General features: G+C 39.4%; 1 protein-coding gene across 4 annotated transcripts in view; it reads right to left on the bottom strand.

Annotated features, from left to right (window-relative positions):
* KATNBL1 (katanin regulatory subunit B1 like 1) overlaps positions 1–21838 on the bottom strand; it is an 85099-nt gene that overhangs the window by 25289 nt on the left and 37972 nt on the right. For 3 of the 4 annotated variants that reach the window (XM_058427734.1, XM_032175193.2, XM_032175196.2), the window contains exon 2: positions 2431–2561. In XM_058427734.1, coding sequence (XP_058283717.1) covers positions 2431–2547 — 117 coding nt within the window. In that variant the 5' untranslated portion in view covers positions 2548–2561. Of the gene's footprint in view, positions 1–2430; positions 2562–13673; positions 13853–21838 lie in introns of all 4 variants that reach the window. The other variant, XM_032175194.2, reaches the window with a different exon arrangement.

Genomic DNA, 21838 nt, shown 5'->3' with positions numbered 1-21838 from the left:
CCCAAATTTGCTAGAAACAAATGCTTGATGCCGCAAAGAAGAATCAGCACTCTGGCAAAAACCTTTCTCAGCAAGGCAATTTACTTCTGCAGAAGGGTGCCAATCACGCCTGGAGTGGTTGCAAAAGCACACTGGACAAGGGAGGGGAAGGGGTTCTTATCCCTAACGCAGCTAGTCCCTACTGCTATGTTGTTCCCCTATTGGCTAGGGTTGGACCGCACAGTCTAAGCTAATTCTGATAGGCTATTTTAAAGAGAGCAGGGGTATGAACTGGAGTGGCGGGGGAGCAGTTTCGGCAGGAAGGATGGTTACAGAGCAGGTGACTAAGATGACTGAGGACAGAGCAGGTGACTAAGGATGACTAAGAACTCTAAATATGTGAGTATAAAGGCTAGAAGGGGGTTGTTTACTGAAACTAGGGGCAAGGAGGCATAAAGAATGAGGAAGTAGGCCGGGCGCGGTGGCTCACGCTTGTAATCCCAGCACTTTGGGAGGCGGAGGCGGGCGGATCACGAGGTCAGGAGATCGAGACCACGGTGAAACCCCGTCTCTACTAAAAATACAAAAAATTAGCCGGGCGTGGTGGCGGGCGCCTGTAGTCCCAGCTACTCGGAGAGGCTGAGGCAGGAGAATGGCGTGAACCCGGGAGGTGGAGCTTGCAGTGAGCCGAGATCGCGCCACTGCACTCCAGCCTGGGTGACAGAGCGAGACTCCGTCTCAAAAAAAAAAAAAAAAAAAAAAAAAAAAAAAGAATGAGGAAGTTAAACTTTAAAATGGAGAACAAAATATAAGGAAGCTGAACATACTGACATACTGGTTCTTTGAAGAGGAACTCAGAACTCATTGTACTTAATAACTGAGGCATATTTAAGTTCATTAATAGTTATGTAAATTTTGTGATTGATATCAACAAATCTAAAATTCAACAGATAAGTTTTTCAGATTAATGTTTTCTCTGTTCTAATTCTGTAGTCTGAATCAACATACAACAACATCATATGTAGTTATTTTTGGTAAAGCAACATATCTGATATGGTTTCGCTGTGTCCCCACCCAAATCTCATCTTGAATTGTAGCTCCCATAATTCCCACATGTTGTGGGAGGGACTCAGTCGGAGATAACTGAATCATGTGGGCGGTTTCCCCAATACTGTTCTTGTGGTAGTGAATAAGTTTCACGAGATCTGATGGTTTTATAAGGGGAAATTCCTTTCACATGGTTCTCATTCTCTCGTCTGCTGCCATGTAAGTAAAATGTGCCTTTCGCCTTCCAACATGATTGTGAGGCCTCTCTAGCCACGTGCAACTGTGAGTCCATTAAATCTCTTTTTCTTTAGAGATTACCCAGTCTCGGGTATGTCTTTATAAGCAGCACAAAAACAGACTAATACAACATCCAGCTCTCTATTTTCCACACCTCTAGTTGCAAATTATACTGTAACTCATAGGATGCTTAACAAGTGAGTTAAATTTTAATCTCTTTTCTTGTTGCTGTTGTTTTAGAGATAGGATCTCGCTCTGTCACTCAGGCTGAAGTACAGTGGTATGAACACAGCTCACTGTAGCCTTAACGCCCTGGGCTCAAGTGACCCTCCTACCTCAGCCTCCCCAGTAGCTAGGACCACAGGTGCATGCCACCATGTCTTGCTAGTTGAAAAAAGTTTTTTTGGTAGAGATGGAGTCTCACTATGTTGTCCAGGCTGGGCTTGAACTCCTGGGTTCAAGCAATCCTCCTGCCTCAGCCTCCGAAAGTGCTGGGATTATAGGCATGAGCCACCACACCTGGCCTAAATGTGGTTTAAAAGAAAGTACACCAGTGCTAATGAACCTTACAATAGTGAACACAAAGCACCTCTAGAATTCCTCTTTAACTAAAATATTTAAATTATATCATATTGAAACAGTATACTGACTAAAAACTTTTTTTTTTTTGATATGGAGTTTTGCTCGTCACCCAGGCTAGAATGCAATGGCGCGATCTCAGCTCACTGCAACCTCCACCTCCTGGGTTCAAGTGACTCTCCTCCCTCAGCCTCCCAAGTGGCTGGGATTACAGGCACCCACCACCATGCTCAGCTAATTTTTGTATTTTTAGTAGACACAGGGTTTCACCATGTTGGCCAGGCTGGTCTTGAACTCCTGACCTCAGGTGATCCACCCACCTCGGCCTCCCAAAGTGCTGGGATTACAGGCATAAGCCACCATGCCCAGCCCGATTAAAAACCTTTTAGAGCTTATAGAAATAAAATGGTTAAGACCTAACAAAGAAAAAAAAAAGAAATACATTGGTTATATTTCACCAATTCAACTTAATTCTGGGAGATTAAGCAGAATTATTATCCTCCCATTGTTTAAACAATTCAACCAGAGATATCTAGAGACCTGAACGTTTAAATTGTCTTATCTGTTTTCTAGAAACCATGGACTTACCTCCTTCATGTTCTTATTAGTGAAATTAGAGATCTTTTTTCTAGGAAGATCAATGAAATGATCCTCAATCTTATTACAAAAGTTCCGTTTTTTAACATTGTGGGTTTCCGATGCCATAATCTCTTAAGTACCTAGACAATACAATAAAATAGAAAATTAAAAAAGCAAAAAGAGTCTGATCATTTTTAACACACACACGAACATACAACAGTAGCACAATGCTATATAAAAAAAGGCAGAGGACATCATTTTAATTTACGCATTTTTAAAAACCTGAACATAGAGGAAGCACAAGGCAAGGCATTCCAGGAAATTAAGGATCTTTCTGTCCTCATTCTTTTTTTTTTTTTTTTTTGAGATGGAGTTTTGCTCTGTTGCCCAGGCTGGAGTGCAATGGCACAATCTTGGCTCACTGCAACCTCCGCCTCCTGGGTTCAAGCGTTCTCCTGCCTCAGTCTCCCAAGTAGCCGGGATTATAGGCTTGTGCCACCATGCCCGACTAATTTTATATTTTTTTAGTAGAGACAGGGTTTCACCAGGTTGGTCAGGCTGATCTCATACTCCTGACCTCAGATGATCCATCCACCTCGGCCTCCCTAAGTGCTGGGATTACAGGCATGGGCCACTGTGCCCAGCCTGTCCTCATTCTTTAGTTGGAACCAGTGACAATAATATTGTATGTATTTTTTTTTTTTGCCAAAGCAACACATCAATCTCCCCATTTTCCATGTCACTGGCCATTTATTAAATGCACAGGTTATGAAATAAGGTGTATAAGGTGGTGGTATCTATGACATCCAAATGTATAGAAACCTAAAACTGTGCAACTAAATCACTGGGTCAAATACAACCCTAAGCAATGAGGGGAACCAAAATTGGACTACATACAACTGACTTGTCCTATGCCTAATCCTTAAATTCTTCTTTCACTTTTGCAGACAGCTCTCCAAAGCTCTCCTCTACCTTTGAAAACAAAAAAAAATCAATGCCCTCCTATTTTACTAATTATATCTAAAGAGGGTCTAAAGAGGGGGTGGTGATGGAAACAAATGCTATGACTTAATTTATGTAACAGAGGAAATTTGTGATTTTCTCACTTGCACTCTGGTTTCACATTGGAAATTTATTTTAGGTCATGCGCTGAATGTAAGTTCCTCCCTTATTCTTTCTTTAAACATCTACTAAGCATTCACTATAAGCCAGGCCCTGGCTTTTTTTGTCACCACCAAGTCTGCCTTACAAGAGCTCCTGAAGGAAGCACTAAACATGGACACGAACAACCGGTACCAGCCACTGCAAAAATATGCCAAATTGTAAAGACCATCGATGCTATGAAGAAACTGCATCAATTAACAGGTGAAATAACCAGCTAGCATCATAATGACAGGATCAAATTCATACATAACAGTATTAACCTAAAATGTAAATGGGCTAAATGCCCCAATTAAAAGACACAGACTGGCAAATTGTATAAAGAGCAAGACCTATCGGCGTGCTGTATTCAAGAGACCCATCTCACATGCAAAGACACATATAGGCTCAAAATAAAGGGATGGAGGAAGATCTTCCAAGTAAATGGAAAGCAAAAAAAAAGCAGGGTTTGCAATCCTGGTCTCTTATAAACAGACTTTAAACCAACAAAGATCAAAAGAGACAAAGAAGGCCATTATATAATGGTAAAGGAATCAATTCAGCAAGAAGAGCTAACTATCTTAAATATATATGCACCCAATACAGGAGCACCCAGATTCATAAAGCAAGTCCTTGGAGACCTACAAAGAGACTTAGACTCCCAAACAATAACAATGGGAAACTTCAACACTCCACTGTCAATATTAGACAGATCAGTGAGACAGAAGGTTAACAAGGATACCCAGGATTTGAACTCAGCTCTGCACCAAGCTGACCTAACAGACATCTACAGAACTCTTCACCTCAAATCAACAGAATATACATTCTTCTCAGCACCACATCGCACTTATTCCAAAATTGACCACACAGTTGGAAGTAAAGCGCTCCTCAGGAAACGTAAAAGAACAGAAATCACAGCAAACTGCCTCTCAGACCACAGTGCAATCAAACTAGAACTCAGGATTAAGAAACTCACTCAAAACCATACAATTACATGGAAACTGAACAACCTGCTCCTGAATGACTACTGGGTAAACAATGAAAGAAGGCAGAAATAAAGATGTTCTTTGAAACCAGTGAGAACAAAGACACAACGTACCAGAATCTCTGGGACACATTTAAAGCAGTGTGTAGAGGGAAATTTATAGCATTAAATGCCCTCAAGAGAAAGCAGGAAAGATCTACAATCGACACCCTAAAATCACAATCAAAAGAAGTAGAGAAGCAAGAGCAAACAAATTCAAAAGCTAGCAGAAGTCAAGAAATAACTAAGATCAGAGCAGAACTGAAGGAGATAGAGACACAAAAAACCCTTCAAAAAAATCAATGAATCCAGGAGCTGGTTTTTTGAAAAGATCAACAAAATTGATAGACCGCTAGCAAGACTAATAAGAAAACAGAGAAGAATCAAATAGATGCAATAAAAAATGATAAAGGGGATATCACCACTGATGGCCCAGAAATACAAACTGCCATCAGAGAATACTATAAACACCTATATGTAAATAAACTAGAAAATCTAGAAGAAATGGATAAATTCCTGGATACGTACACCTTCCCAAGACTAAACCAGGAAGAAGTTGAATTGCTGAATAGACCAATAACAGGCTCTGAAATTGAGGCAATAATTAATAGCCTACCAACCAAAAAGAGTCCAGGACCAAACGGATTCACAGCTGAATTCTACCAGTAAGTACAAAGAGGAGCTGGTACCATTCCTTCTGAAACTATTCCATCAATAGAAAAAGAGGGAATCCTCCCTAACTCATTTTATGAGGCCAGCATCATCCTGATACCAAAGCCTGGCAGAGACACAACAAAAAAAGATAATTTTAGACCAATATCCCTGATGAACATTGACACAAAAATCCTCAATAAAATACTGGCAAACCAAATCCAGCAGCACATCAAAAGCTTATCCACCACAATCAAGTCGGCTTCATCCCTGGGATGCAAGGCTGGTTCAACAGATGCAAATCAATAAACATAATCCATCGCATAAACAGAACTAGCGACAAAAACCACATGATTATCTCAATAGATGCAGAAAAGGCCTTTGACAAAATTCAACAGCCCTTCATGCTAAAATGTCTCAATAAACTAGGTATTGATGAATCATATCTCAAAATAATAAGAGCTATTTATGACAATCCCACAGCCAATCTCATACTGAATGGGCAAAAACTGGAAGCATTCCCTTTGAAAACTGGCACAAGACAGGGATGCCCTCTCTTACTACTCCTATTCAACACAGTGTTGGAAGTTCTGGCCAGGGCAATCAGGCAAGAGAAAGAAATAAAGGGTATTCAATTAGGAAAAGAGGAAGTCAAATTGTCCCTGTTTGCAGATGACATGATTGCATATTTAGAAAACCCCATCGTCTCAGCCCAAAATCTCCTTAAGCTGATAAGCAACTTCAGCAAAGTCTCAGGACACAAAATCAATGTGCAAAAATCACAAGCATTCCTATATACCAATAACAGACAAACAGAGCCAAATCATGAGTGAACTCCCATTCACAATTGCTACAAAGAGAATAAAATACCTAGGAATCCGACTTACAATGGATGTGAAGGACCTCTTCAAGGAGAACTACAAACCACTGCTCAACGAAACAAAAGAGGACACAAAAAAATCGAAGAACATTCCATGCTCATGGATAGGAAAAATCAATATCGTGAAAATGGCCATACTGCCCAAGGTAATTTATAGATTCAATGTCATCCCCATCAAGCTACCAATGACTTTCTTCAAAGAATTGGAAAAAACTACTTTAAAGTTCATATGGAACCAAAAAAGAGCTTGCATTGCCAAGACAATCCTAAGCCAAAAGAACAAAGCTGGAGGCATCACACTGCGTGACTTCAAACTATACTACAAGGCTACAGTAACGAAAACAGCAAAAGAGATATATAGACCAATGGAACAGAACAGAGACCTCAGAAACAGCAAAACAGATATATAGACCAATGGAACAGAACAGAGACCTCAGAAATAACACCACACATCTACAACCATCTGATCTTTGACAAACCTGACAATAAGCAATGGGGAAAGGATTCCCTATTTAATAAATGGTGCTGGGAAAACTGGCTAGCCATATGTAGAAAGCTGAAACTAGATCCCTTCCTTACACCTTATACAAAAATTAATTCAAGATGGATTAAAGACTTAAATGTTAGATGTAAAATCATAAAAACCCTAGAAGAAAACCTAGGCAATACCATTCAGGACACAGGCATCGGCAAGGACTTCATGATTAAAACACCAAAAGCAATGGCAACAAAAGCCAAAATAGACAAATGGGATCTAATTAAACTAAACAGCTTCTGCACAGCAAAAGAAACTACCATCAGAGTGAACAGGCAGCCTACAGAATGGAAGAAAATTTTTGCAATCTACCCATCTGACAAAGGGCTAATATCCAAAATCTACAAAGAACTTAAACAAATTGTCAAGAAAAAAACAACCCAATCAAAACGTGGGCAAAGGATATGAACAGACACGTCTCAAAAGAAGACATTTATGCAGCCAACAGACATAGGAAAAAATGCTCATCATCACTGGTCATCAGAGAAATGCAAATCAAAACCACAATGAGATAGCATCTCATGCCAGTTAGAATGGCGATCATTACAAAGTCAGGAAACAACAGATGCTGGAGAGGATGTGGAGAAACAAGAACACTTTTACACTGTTGGTGGGAGTGTAAATTGGTTCAATCATTGTGGAAGACAGTGTGGTGATTCCTCAAGGATCTAGAACTAGAAATACCATTTGGCCCAGTGATCCCATTACTGGGTATATATCCAAAGGATAATAAATCATGCTACTAGAAAGACACATGAACATGTATGTTTATTGCAGCACTATTCACAATAGCAAAGACTTGGAACCAACGCAAATGTCCATCAATGATAAACTGGATTATGAAAATGTGGCACATATATATCATGGAATACTATGCAGCCATAAAAAAGGATGAGTTCATGTCCTTTACAGGGATATGAATGAAGCTGGAAACGATCATTCTCAGCAAACTATCACAAAGGCAGAAAACCAAACACCATATGTTCTCACTCACAGGTGGGAACCGAACAATGAGAACACTTGGACACAGGGCGGGGAACATCACACAGCAGGGTCTGTCATGGGGTAGGGGGTGGGGGAGGGATAGCATTAGGAGAAATACCTAATGTAAATGACAAGTTGACAGGTGCAGCAAACCAACATGGCACATGTATATGTATGTAACAAACCTGCACGTTGTGCACATGTACCCTGGCACTTAAAGTATAATAATAAAAAATAAATAAATAAAAGAAGTGGAGATAAAGGTAACCCTAAGAACAAGTAGATAGATCGAATATCCATTTAAGACACAGTTGGCTCACTAGATCCTCTTTCTCATTCCAGTAAAAAAACGAGTTTTATTCTCTAGAAAACGTAAAACAGAGTCCTTGGGAGGAACATATTCTTTTTTTTTTTTTTTTTTTTTGAGATGGAGTCTCACTCTATCTCACTCTATTGCCCAGGCTGAAGTCCAGTGGCATGATCTTGGCTCACTGCAACCTCTGCCTCCCAGGCTCAAGCAATTCTCCTGCCTCGGCCTCCTGAGTACCTGGGATTATGGGCTCCCGTCACCATGCCTGGCTAATTTCTGTATTTTCAGTAGAGATGGGGTTTCACCATATTGGCCAGGCTGGTCTCAAACTCCTGACCTCAAGTGATCCACCCACCTTGGCCTATCCAAGTGTTGGGATTACAGGTGTGAGCCACTGCACCCAGCCTAGGAACATATTCTAAAAAGGTGGATGACCAAGTGAAAGTTTACATACTAAATGTTGAGACCGCTAACCTTCTTTCCACTCCTTGCCTCACAGAGGCTTGCAACCAGGCTTATACACTCCAGGGAAGAGTGCAGAGGATACTTTCTTAGGAATTCTGACTAATCTTATAACACACAGACACACACACACACACACACACACACACACACACACACACACACGCTTCTCTCTAAAATACTAACATCAATGGTGGTCTGTTTCCAAAGAACTGTATGTCAACTAAGGTGGTAGTTACCTAATTATCAAAACTAATAGAGCTATATACTAAAAAGGGTGAATTTTTATTGTGTGTAAATTGTACTTTGATAAACCTAACTTCTAAAAAATATTTGAAATAATTGCATCTATACAACAAAAATGAGACAAAAAATCCAACAAAAATACTCTTAAAAATTAAAAATAGGACATAATAAAAATAGTAAAAAACTCAACAGAAGTTGGAAGAGAAACCTGAAGCTATCTCCCAGAACATAGGAAGAAAAAAAAAATCAGAAGACTGGTTTAGAGGGACCAACATCCAAATAAAGAGAATTTTAGAAAGAGTACAAGAAAGTAAAAGAGAAATCAAACAAAGAGATACTTTAAGAAAACTGTACAAGATTGAAGGATATAAATTTCTAGATGGAAAGTGTATCATAATGGATGAAAACAGACCTACAAGGTACATCATTGCTAAATTTCAGAGTAGTAGGGAAGCTAGAGAAGGTGAAAATACACAAACAAATAAAAAATAAATCCTAAAATCCAAACTTGGTCATGTAAAAATGACAGATACAGAGTAAAGCCTTCAAAATTCTCAGGCAACCTAAAATTTTATATCCAGCCAAATTGTCAAGTGTGAGGGTAAGAGAAACGCATCTTCAGATACACAGAGTTCCCAAAAATTTATTCACAGTAAGCAATAAAAGAAGGATAAACCAAAAAAAAGAAGGATAAGAAATGGAAATCCAATAGGATATATGGAAGGCATTTCCCAGGATGATTATGAAAGAAGGTCCCAAGATGAAGGCTGTGCACCAGAAGTAGAGGAAAACTGGTATACATCAGAATACATGAGGAAAGAAATTATGAAATTAATTTATAATAAATACCTGGTGTTAATTAGAGAGGAGATGGAGACAATTGGGGAATAGTTAGAAGGAATGGCACATTTTTCAAGTGCTATAAGAAAAGAAGTGTCAACCCAGAATCCTACGTTCAGTAAAAATATCCTTCAGGAATGAAAAGAAAACTGACAATCTCAGATGAAAGAAAATTAAGAGAATTTGTTACCAGCAGATCTACCTTAAAAGAATGACTATAGGAAGTTCTCTTTAGCCAAACAAAACAAATGAACAAACAAACAAACAAATGATGAAAGAAGAAATCTAGGAACACCAGGGAGACAGAAAATAGTGAGCAAAAATATAAGAAAATGCAATAGACTTTCATTCTTGAGTTTTCCAAATTATGTTTAATTGTTGAAGTAAAAATTATAACACTATCTGATGCTGTTCAAAATACAGGTAAAGAAACTAATTAAGACTTTTATAGGATAAGTGGTGGAGGTTAAAGGGATATAAAAAGAGGTAAGATTTCTACATTTTACTCAAACTGGTAAAATGACCACATAAGTAGACTGTGATATGTATGTATAATGTAATAACTAGAGCTATCACTGAAAAAGCTGTATCAAGAATTATACTTAAAAACACTATAGGGAAATCAAAATGGAATGAGAAACGTGTTTACGTAACCTGGAGAAAGGCAAACAAAACAAAATAACAAACCAACATATAAAGCCAGGGAAACCAAAGAACAGAGAGAACAGAAAACAAAAAATAAAATGATAGACTTAAGCTCTGACATACTGATAACTGTATTATATGTAAATGGTCTAAAAGTCACTTAGTTTATTAAAAAGCCAGAGATTGACAGAGTAAATTCAGAAACATGACCTAATTATATGTTGTCCACAAGAAACTCACTTCAAAAATAATGATGTAGGCATGCAGAAAGTAAAAGGAAGGGGGGAAAAAAGTATCATGCAAATACTTTTTTTTTTTTCTTAATTCGCTTTCTCGCTCAGGCTGGAGTGCAGTGGTGCGATCTCGGCTTACTGCAACCTCCGCCTCCCGCATTAAAGCGATTCTCCTGCCTCGATGGGACTATAGGTGCCCGCCATCACACCCAGCTAATTTTTCTATTTTTAGTCGAGATAGGGTTTCGCCATGTTAGCAAGGTTGGTCTTGAACTCCTGACCCCAAGTGATCCACCCACCTCGGCCTCCCAAAGTGCCAGGATTACAGGTATGAGCCACTGCGACTGGCCACAAATAATAACTTTTAAAAAGCAGGCCAGGGTGGTGGCTCATGCCTGTAATCCCAGCACTATGGTAGGCTGACAAGGCAGGAGGATTGCCTGAGTGCAGGAGTTCAAGACCACCCAGGGCAACATACTAAGATTCCATTACAATAAAAATAATACAAATATAAAATAAGCAACACGCACACACACGTGCACACACATACACACACACACAGGCATATATAACATATATGTACATACAGGTTGAGTATCCCTTACCTGAAATCCTGAAATGCTTGGAACCAGAAGTGTTTTGGATCTTCTATTTTTTCAGATTTTGAAATATGTCCATTATATACTTACTGGTTACACACCCTAAATCCCAAATCCCAAATGCTTCAGTAAGCATTCCCTTTGAGTGCTCAAAAAATTTCAGTGCTCAAAAAGCCTTGGATTTTGGACCATTTCAGATTTGGATTTTTAGATTTGGAATACTCAACCTGTATGTGTTTTTAAAGAATCTATAAAATTATTTTTTTCTCTAGATGATAATGTACATAGTCTGCACCCTTTCATATGGGAGACATGTTTACTTCTTCATAGGCTAAAATAGTTTTCTAAAACTTTTTAAGAATGAAGGACTTGACACCATTAGTCATTATAAAATGCAAGTCAAAACTACTTGCAAACCTGTTGCACAAGCAATGAGATAATACTTCATAACCATTAGAATGGCTATACTAAAAAAGACAGACAATAACAATGTTGAGAAAGATGTGGAAGAACTGGATCCCTCACGCATTACTATGGGAATGTAAAAATACATTCAAACTTTGGAAAATGTATTTTCCAAATATTACTTGAACCCGGGAGGCGGAGGTTGCAGTGAGCCCAGATCGCACCATTGCACTCCAGCCTGGGTGAGAAAATGGCAGTTTCTTAAAATATTAAATACAGATTTATCATATGATCCAACAACTCTACTCCTACATAAAAATGCAAAAGAAACAAAAACATATGTCCCAACAAAGATACGTATGCAAATGTTATAACAACATTATTCACAATAGCCAAAAAGCAAAAAACAACCCAAATGTCCATCAACTGCTGAATGAATAAACGAAATGTGGTGTATCTGTATGGAATATCATTCAGCAACAAAAAGGAATGAAGTGGCCAGGTGTGGTGGCTCACGCCTGTAATACCAACACTTTGGGAGGCCGAGGTGGGCAGGTCACCTGAGGTCAGGAGTTCGAAACCAGCCTGGCCAACGTGGTGAAACTCCCTCTCAACTAAAAATAGAAAAAAAATAAGCTGGGCGTGGTGGCAGGCACCTGTAATCCTAGCTACTTGGGAGGCTGAGGCATGATAATTACTTGAACCCAGGGGGCGGAGTTTGCAGTGAGCCCAGATCACGCCATTGCACTCCAGTCTGGGTGAGAAGAGTGAAACTTCGTCAAAAAAAAAAAAAAAAAAAAAAAAAAAAAGTAGTACCAATACGTATACAACATGTTTGAATACTGTGTTAAGTGAAAGAAGCCAAACATGAAAGACCACATATTACATGATTCAATTTAAATGAAAATGTCTATAAAAATAAAATTTATAGAGATAGAAAGTAGATTCATGGTTGTCTTAGGCTAGGATGGGAGTGGGAATAATTACATATAGGCACAAGGTTTCTTTTTGGGATGATGGAAATGTTCTAAAATTATACTGGGGTTGACAACTGCACAATTCTGTGTACACTTACAATATAGTTACAATCAGTAAATTGTACATTTTGGTATGTACATTTAAGACAGGTGAATTTTATGGTATATAAATTATACTTCAATAAAGCTTTAAAAGGAGTGAAGGAAATCATAATTGTAATGGTAAAGTCTCATTGCAAAGGATTTATATACTACAAATTCCATTTTGTTTCATGTCTCATATATTTGACAGCACCTTTGTTGGGGCAACAATACAGGATTATCCCTTTTCCACCAAGAGCATTTGACAATGTAACTAAAACTAGTTTAAAGCAATGGTCAGGCCTCTATGTGCTTTTGAAGTGCTATTTGATAATACACAAAAAAGTGAAGAATCTGGAATGGTATTAAGGGTTGAAGACAGTGATCATAGAAACTGGCAATGACAGCCTTTTAATGAAAAAAAAAAAAAGGAAGAAAAGAAATAAGGTCTTAAGAGAATAAAAGACTGAAAAGGGGCCAATATACTAACTGTGTATAACTATCCTGAACATTGGACATAGTGCATATTTTCTTAAAGACAATACAGTGTTTGCTAATACCCTTAGGGTATTGTCCTGAGAAGGTAGAAAAACAGAAGCATGTAGAAGGAATTGGAGGGATAAATTCTCTTTACATAGTAGCTATCACCTACCAGAAAAATGAAAAGGGATCTTTCTATATAATCTACTACAATGACTGCCAAATCAAAGGATTAAACAGCTCTAGGCCGGGAGCGGTGGCTCACATATGTAATCCCAGCACTTTGGGCGGCCGAGGCGGGTGGATCATTTGAGGTCAGGAGTTTGAGACCAGCCTGACCAACATGGTGAAATCCCCTCTCTACTAAAAATATAAAATTAGCTGAGCATGGTGATGCAAATCCCCTCTCTACTAAAAATATAAAATTAGCTGAGCATGGTGGTGCATGCCTGTAATCCCAGCTACTTGGGAGGCTGAGGCAGAAGAATCACTTGAGTCTGGGAGGCAGAGGTTGCAGCAAGCCACTGTACTCCAGCCTGGGTGACAAGAGCGAAACTCTGTCTCAAAAAAAAAAAAAAAAAAAAAGATTAAACAGCTCGAAGTGTTCACATACTCCACATCTACTTAAAATAATGAGAAAAACTCATCATACAGGAATGTAACACGTCTAGACTTTTGTTTGTAACACCTTAAGTTACAGCTCAAGATCAAGTTAAGCTTTCTTTTTCCATTAATATACTACAATATATTTATCACTTACATTGTATTTAACTCTGTAATTTCACGAGGCAATTTCATTCCTCCTCTTGAAAATCAAAGCATAGTTGTGTACAAAGAAACTTTCTCCTCCAGTTACTACTACACAGTCATTCCCACTATGGCAAAGGGTATGTGTAGTTATCTCTCAAGAATCTTGAAGTTGAAAACAGTTTATAACCACTATAATACAATACACAAGAAATAAAAGGGTTTTAGAACGTAAAAGCTTTAGCCTATTTTTTTTTAACCCAGAGATGTCAAGTAACTAACCCAAAGACAGTTAATAGCAGATCACAGGACGTAGAATCCATGCCATTCAACCACATTTCTATTTTCGTTAATTGAATTCAATTTGTTCTCAACTAGAATAAACATTTTCAATCCGAATAACCAACTTTAAACAGCGTATTGAAGCCAAATAATATGACAGTACTAATTTTTCTGAGGAGATAACAACAGGTGGACAGGTGAACATAAGCTATAAGCTATCTACCATCCCCTTCCTTCATCTAACATGGGTAGCCTTTTCCTCTCTTTTCTAAGGCCCACCAGGAGATTCATGGGGCCTTATCACAAGTTTTCCCATGAGGTGGCTACCATGTAAAAAATGAAAGGGAAGGGTGAACATGAACTTTTTTCTTCAAGAATTTCAGTGGGCCCGGCGCGGTGGCTCACACCTATAATCTCAGCACTTTGGGTGGCCAAGGAGGGCGGACCATGAGGTCAGGAGATCGAGACCATCCTGGCTAACATGGTGAAACCCCGTCTCTACTAAAAATACAAAAATTAGCCAGGCATGGTGGTGGGTGCTGGTAGTCCCAGCTACTTGGGAGGCTGAGACAGGAGAATGGCGTGAACCCGGGAGGCAGAGCTTGCAGTGAGCTGAGATCATGCCACTGCACTCCAGCCTGGGTGACAGAGCGAGACTCTGTCTCAAAAAAAAAAAAAAAAAAAAAAAAAAGGATTTCAGTGAAGGAGAGAAGAAGAGAAGGTAAACATGAGATTTTTCTGGGATAATCTTTAGGGCCTGTACGTACTGATTCCTTCCTCCTTTCCTCCTAAATTCAGTTGCCAGACTCTCAATATGTGCAGTATTTCAATAACCACAGTATTATCTGTAGTTATGTTTCAAAATGCAATACAGATCAGGTCAAAAAAAGAAGGTGATAAGAATGGATCTAAGAAAGCCAAGGCTGATCTCAATGGGACTGGTGCTTACAATGGAATATTAAAAAGACTATTTTCAAAGGCTGTTTTGTGAAGTGGAGCAAAGTCCAAAAATAATGGTTGTCTTAGCTCGTTTTGTGCTACTACAACAGAATAGCTGAGACTGGGTAATTTATAAAGATCAGAGGTTTATTTTGTATAGTTCTAGAGGCTTGGAAGTCCAAGACTGAGGGGCCCATATCTAGCAAGGGCCTTTTTGCTTCCTCATCCCATGGTGGAAGGTAGAAGGGTAAGTGGGCAAAACAGAAAGCAAAAGGGCCAAAGTTACTTTTATAACAAACCCACTTTAACAATAATGAACCTGCTCCTATGATAAAAATACTAATCCATTCATGACAGAGCCCTCATGACCTAATCACCTCTTAATGGTCCCACCTCTCAACACTGTCGCATAGGGGATTAAGTTTCCAGCATGTGAACTCTGGAGCGCACATTGAAACCATAGCAATGGTATTTTTTGTTTGTTTGTTTTTTAAGAGATAAAGTCTCATATGTTGCTCAGGCTGGCCTGAAACTCCCGGGCTCAAGAGATTCTCCCACTTCAGCCTCCAGAATAGCCAAGACTATAGGCACACAACATCCCACCTGGCAAGCAACAGTATTTTAAAAAGCAGAATAGAAAACTAAATGCATAGTAAGATCCAGGTTTTTCAAAAGAGATATAGGTAAGATCTATCCAATCAAAAAAGGTCTATCAAAACATTAACAGAAATTATTTCTTGCTGGTGGGATTATGGGTGCTCCCCCCCACCATCACTTAACATGTTTTTCTATTTTCTACAACAAACATGAATTGTTTTTATAATCTGAAGAAATAAATATTTTAACTTGATGAGATCACTGTCTTATAAAACATGGCTTAATCGTATAACTCCCTTATAGTAAACAAGCAAAAAAGGTGGAAATGCCAATACATGGAGGTAATATTTTATAAGAATAATCTATTTTAACTTTTCCAAAATTAGGACAGCTTCATCTAACTTTCTCAATTCTTGCTTTCTCACCTCAATTTGGACTTTGCTCCCACAAACCCTTTTTAAAAATCTTTGATTTCTCCCTTTGAACTTATTCCTCCCTTCTGCTTTCAAACATGATCAGATTTCCATGATCAACTCCTATACTCTTTCTCTGCTTCCCTTTCCTGCCAAATTTCTACAATGAGTGCTTTTTAGCTTCCATTTTCTCTTTAACTCTTTGTAATCTTGCTTTTATTTTGCTCTCTCATCTGAAAAAAAAAATGCATCTTGAATTAAACCTATATAGGAGCCTTTATAGAACTGATGATGCTCATCAAAGTCAGCCAAGCCAACTCTAAAGACATCGCTCATTCTTCATCACCATTTAGCTCTTTCGTCACTTCATGGCCCTTCCCTGACTCTTTCTGTTCATACAACACAGTTGTTCTGACTCTCCTTGTTCCCTTACCATTTTTCTGGTTCCTTTTCCTCCAGCAGCTCCTCTCTCTACTAAAATTGAAGAAATATGCTTTCATGGCTTCAGTTATTTCTCTCAACCCAGGTCTTCCTTAATTTCTTTGTATTTGGCTCCTGGGTCAGCCACTGCTAGGTCCAAGTCAACACATCTAAATCTCTTCAATGTCAAACCAACTTGCTGCCCTTCCTAGCTATCACATTTGAAATGACTGGCAAAATTCTCTCAGACTGGAAACATGGGAGTTATTTTCACTCCTTTCTCCTTCCTTCTAACAAATCACCAAGTTTTCTCAAATCTTCAGGCAGGGCACAGTGGCTCACATCTGTAATCCCAGCACTTTGGGAGGCTGAGGTGGGAGGGTCACTTGAGCCCAGGAGTTCGATACCAGCCTAGGCAACAGAGTGAGACCCGTCTCCAATGCAAAACAAACAAAAAATCTTCCTTAAAAATATTTCACAGATCCATTCAGATCTTCCTTCTTCCACTGTCAGAACTATAGCCCCATAACTTCAAGCCTAAATCACCATGACAATTATTTGATTTTCCTGCCACCAGTCTTCTCCTGGTCCTTGGAAATCATCCTATACAATCATTACCTATAGTGTTCATGGTAAAATACTACTACAGAATTTCCGAAGTAGTGCTGTAGATTTTAATGGATGCTTTATTGTGTTCAAGCACATTTGGATATGCTGCACATTAAACTATTTCCTGGAATTTAAATATATTAAAAAGGCCCTAAGAAGTTGGCACAATTTTACTCCGTGATTCCCAGACTTAGCCATCATCCTATCTTATTTTTATTTTAGCAGATACATATAAAATTTGAAAAATGTAGATTTCCAAGAAACATAGTTTTTGGAATTGATTTGCTACACCAAGACTAAACTATTTATCTAAATATCAAAGACATACTCTTGTTTCTCTTCAGATTGTATTAATCTTTCACCTCTTAAATATTGAAGGTCTTCATAATTAGAGACATTACTATTAAAAATTAATAATTAATTTTTTAAATTAGAATGGAGAAAACACAAAACATTCCAGCGTGTGTGTGTGTGTGTGTGTGTGTGTGTGTGTGTGTGTATATGTATATGGATGGGGAGGAGAAAGGGTTTTGCTGGGGAAAGATTCCACTATGATGGTGTTAACAGTATCATTAAAAATAACAGATAGACTTTATCAAAAATTTACCGTATGCCAGGTGTAGGCACTGAAGACATATTATCCTCTTTCTATAGGTAAGAAAATAAAGGCATAAAAAGATTAAATAATTTGCCCAAGATTAAACCACGAAAACAAGTAAGAGTCTGCACTGGAACCCAGGTGTTCTGTCTCCATTGCCTATATTCTTAACGAATACACTGTAATGCCTCCCAATTAATACGAGAGATTAAGGGCTGAATGTATAAGCGATGCAGTTTTTATCACTTTCTAGCTCATGATTTTTGGCAGGTCATTTATTCTATTCTAAATCTGTTTTCTCAAATGCAAAATGAGAATATTGTGAAAATCAAAATGAGATTACACATAAGTTATTACTGCTATTATCACCAATAATACTTATAAGAAATATAAATATATACAATTATGGTGTTCTAGAAGGCAAATATGACAGCATTGTAAAGCAAATGAAATATAATCACATCTTGGTATGCCCTCATTTAGAGTGACCATAGAATTTATCATCCAAACTAGGACACTTTTGAGAGTGAAAGGAGTTACTATTAAAAATTATCCTGGGACAATAGGCATAAATCAGATCAGTCCCAGGAATGTTGGGATGTATGTTCACCCCACCTGAGGTAAATGTTTACCATCCTAGACTGATTTATTCATGATTTTTTTCTATACAAATGACTAACTACTCAGCAATAAAAAAGAATGAACTACCAATAGACATGACAACCTGGGTAAGTCTCAAATGCATTATACTAAGTGAAAGAAGCCAGATTTAAAAGCCTACATATTACACAACTTCATTTTCATGACACTCTAGAAAATAAATATGGATAAGAAAAATATCAGTGATTGCCAGAGACAGCGAAGGAAGCTGACTACAAAAGGATAAGAGGAAACTTTTTGAGGAGAGGGACATGTTCTGTATTTTGATTGTGGTGGTAATTACACAACTGCCAAAACTCATGGAAAGGTATGATACCTCAATAATCTGACTCAAAAATAAATTGGGGCACAGAGCACATGCTATCCATGGCTTTTCACTAGACTCCTTGGATACTTGGCATTTGCTTGACAGAGCTGAGAAATATGGCACCCCTTGGCCCACATCCATTCTTTCGTCTCCAGGAAACTGGTTACTCTTCAATCCTGGAGGTGCCAGAAACATTCCTCAAAGTATCTGGAATTTTCATTTTGACTGGCGACTACCATGGCCAGCTCTACCGGTTTTGTTTGCTCCTCTCAGCTGTGTGGGCTGGGTCTGACCCTGCAGACTGGGGATGCCCTCTGTACCCTTTGCATGCAGTGATGTGGGGTAAGTGCTGTCAGGCCAATGGGAGTTAAAACTTAATTTGCAAAGGCCTCCAGGCTCCTCCTGCCCCTTCCAGCTCTCTGGAAAGCTTTCTACTTACTATGCAGGTAGGTATCACAACTTACAATCTGGGTAAAAAATTAAAGACTCATCCAAATTTTTAAAGGCTGGTGCAGCTAAAAAGATTAGGTCAAACAGATCCATATTCAAATTCCCAGCTTTCCCGCTTAACTAGCTCTATAACCTTGGAAACAGCTGAGTCTCACTTTTTAAAATTTATTAAAGACGTTTATGTATTTACCTTGCCTCACTCCAAAAGAAAGAAAAACCTGCAGACAATAAAATACGATTATTTTTTAATAGAGGAGGAAACTACAATAAAGAGAAAGAGGAATAAATAATTACAAAATTCTTAAAACCCGAGAGAATATTTTGATGTTCAAAGTGATTTCAAAGTGGTAGGCAAAGTTTGGCAGAGTACTAACATAAGAATGCCATGCAGAGATCAAGTGATTCCATTTATGAGAAGAGGGCAAAAACTTAAGAAACTACCACATTAAATCTTTTACAGGAAGCAGAGGGAAAAAGGTAGAAACTCCTAAACTCGGCTGGGTGCGGTGGCTCATGCCTTAATTCCAGCACCCTGGGAGGCCGAGGCGGGTGGATCAACTGAGGTCAGGAGTTCAAGACTAGCCTGGCCAACATGGTGAAACCCCATCTCTACTAAAAACACAAAAAATTGCGGGGCGCAGTGGCTCACGCCTGTAATCCCAGCACTTTGGGAGGCCGAGGCGGGTGGATCACGAGGTCAGGAGATAGAGACCATCCTGGCTAACCCGGTGAAACCCCGTCTCTACTGAAAAAATACAAAATAATTAGCAGGGCGTGGTGGCGGGCGCCTGTAGTCGCAGCTACTTGGGAGGCTGAGGCAGGAGAATGGCGTGAACACAGGAGGCGGAGCTTGCAGTGAGCCAAGATGGTGCCACTGCAGTCCAGCCTGAGTGACAGAGCGAGACTCCATCTCAAAAAAAAAAAAAAAAAAATTAGCTGAGCGTGGTGGTGCGGACCTGTAGTCCCAGCCACTCGGCAAACTCAGACAGCAGAATCACTTGAACCTGGGAGGCCAACGCTACAGTGAGCTGAAATGGCTACAGTGAACCGAGATTGCACCACTGCACTCCAGCCCTGGGCAACAGAGTGACATTCCATCTCAAAAAAAAAAAAAAAAAGAAAAAAAGAAACCCCTAAACTCATTGTAAGTATCCTTAAACACAGCTTTTGGTATTAATACTTCCTGTCTCTCCTAATGTTTCTTTTTTTTTTTTTTTTTGAGACAGAGTCTCGCTCTGCTACCCAGGCTGGAGTGCAGTGGCGATCTCGGCTCACTGCAAGCTCCGCCTCTGGGTTCACACCATTATCCTGCCTCAGCCTCCCGAGTAGCTGGGACTACAGGTGCCCGCCACCACACCCGACTAATTTTTTGTATTTTTAGTAGAGATGGGTTTCACCTTGTTAGCCAGGATGGTCTCGATCTCCTGATCTCGTGATCTGCCCACCTCAGCCTCCCAAAGTGCTGGGATTACAGGCGTGAGTCACCGCAACCGGCCATGTTTCATTTTTATTAAAACAAAATGTTTCTTCTCTCTGAAACTTCTCCTTCCTTCCTTTCTACTTCATCATAGCCTCTCTTGATGACTTGAGTTCAAATCTTCCTCTTTGAAACACTTTTTTGAGACAGGGTCTCGCTCTGTGCCTAGGCTGGAGTGCCAAGGTATGATCACAGCTCACTGCAGCCTTGACTTCCCAAGCTCAAGTGATCCTGCCACCTCACCCTCCCAAGTAGCTGGGACTACAGGTGCCTGCCACCATGCCCAGCTAATTTTTGTATTTTTTGTAGAGACGGGGTTTCACCATGTTGCCCAGGCTGGTCTCAAACTCCTGGGCTCAAGAGATCTGCCTGCTTTGGCCTCCTAAAGTGCTGGGATTACAGGCATGCGCCACTGTGCCGGCCTCTGAAGGACTCTAGATCCTTGTCTTCGTTGATTTCTTCCTTCACTGTCTCTTTTTGTACTTAGTGAATACTGCACAGTTTAAGACTTAACAATCTACAAATAATTGAAGGCCTAAAGGCAAGATATCACTGGGCACTAACTAATCCAGGTGTGTCTCCTCTTGCCAAATAGACTGCAAAACTTCTCTTGGGCAGCAACTGCATTTCATATATTTATGTATGCAATATAAATTGTAAATCAATGATTATTAGTTAATATGAATGTATACCTATAGATACATAACCTCCAGTGAACAATGAATATCATCACACTCAAAATACTGTTACCAGAACAGCAGAGGTTTGGTCTAGGTCCTGATGCTTGGCACACAGAAAGCCAATCACTGAGACAATGCAGGGAAGAAGGCTTTAATCAGGTCCTGCAGCTCAGGAAATGGAAGATCAGCCTCAAATCCATCTCCCTGATCAACTAAAATCAGGGGTTTACATAGCAGGGAAGAAATGTAACTACATGCAGGAAAACAGGAATTAGGGAGGGGTAAGAAAGAAGAGTTGGTCAACAGGAAGCAGGTGGCCACTTGGGCAATCATGACAGATAAGGGGTCTGGTGTCTCATTGCCCAGATGCTATGATCTGGTAAGTTTTAGTTCCATGATACTGTCTGAGAGGCCTGCTGGTTGGTTTCCTGAGAAAGGAATTCACATAAGACAAGAGTTACTTTCTCAATGTTTTAAGACCAGGAGGGTCAATGTCTATGTTTATTCAAAGAAACCATAAACATCACTTCTATGGGACAATTGGGCCGTTTCAGTACCCTCCTTTCTATTTATTAGTCCCTCAATCATGGAGAGTCTGGTCATTGATCTTTCTGGCTGCTTCATGCTGAGGAGGGGCATTGTAGGCAACTAGATACCATGAGTGACCACACTGATGACAGTGGCTGCTGCCATCATGCCACTTGTAGCAGGGAAGACCAGTTGGGGCTGCACATTCCATGGAGCCA

The sequence above is a fragment of the Hylobates moloch genome, unplaced genomic scaffold (genome assembly GCF_009828535.3).
Source record: "Hylobates moloch isolate HMO894 unplaced genomic scaffold, HMol_V3 SCAFFOLD_14, whole genome shotgun sequence".
Classification (NCBI taxonomy): Eukaryota; Metazoa; Chordata; class Mammalia; order Primates; family Hylobatidae; genus Hylobates; species Hylobates moloch.
This window is presented reverse-complemented; position numbering and strand designations above follow the sequence as displayed.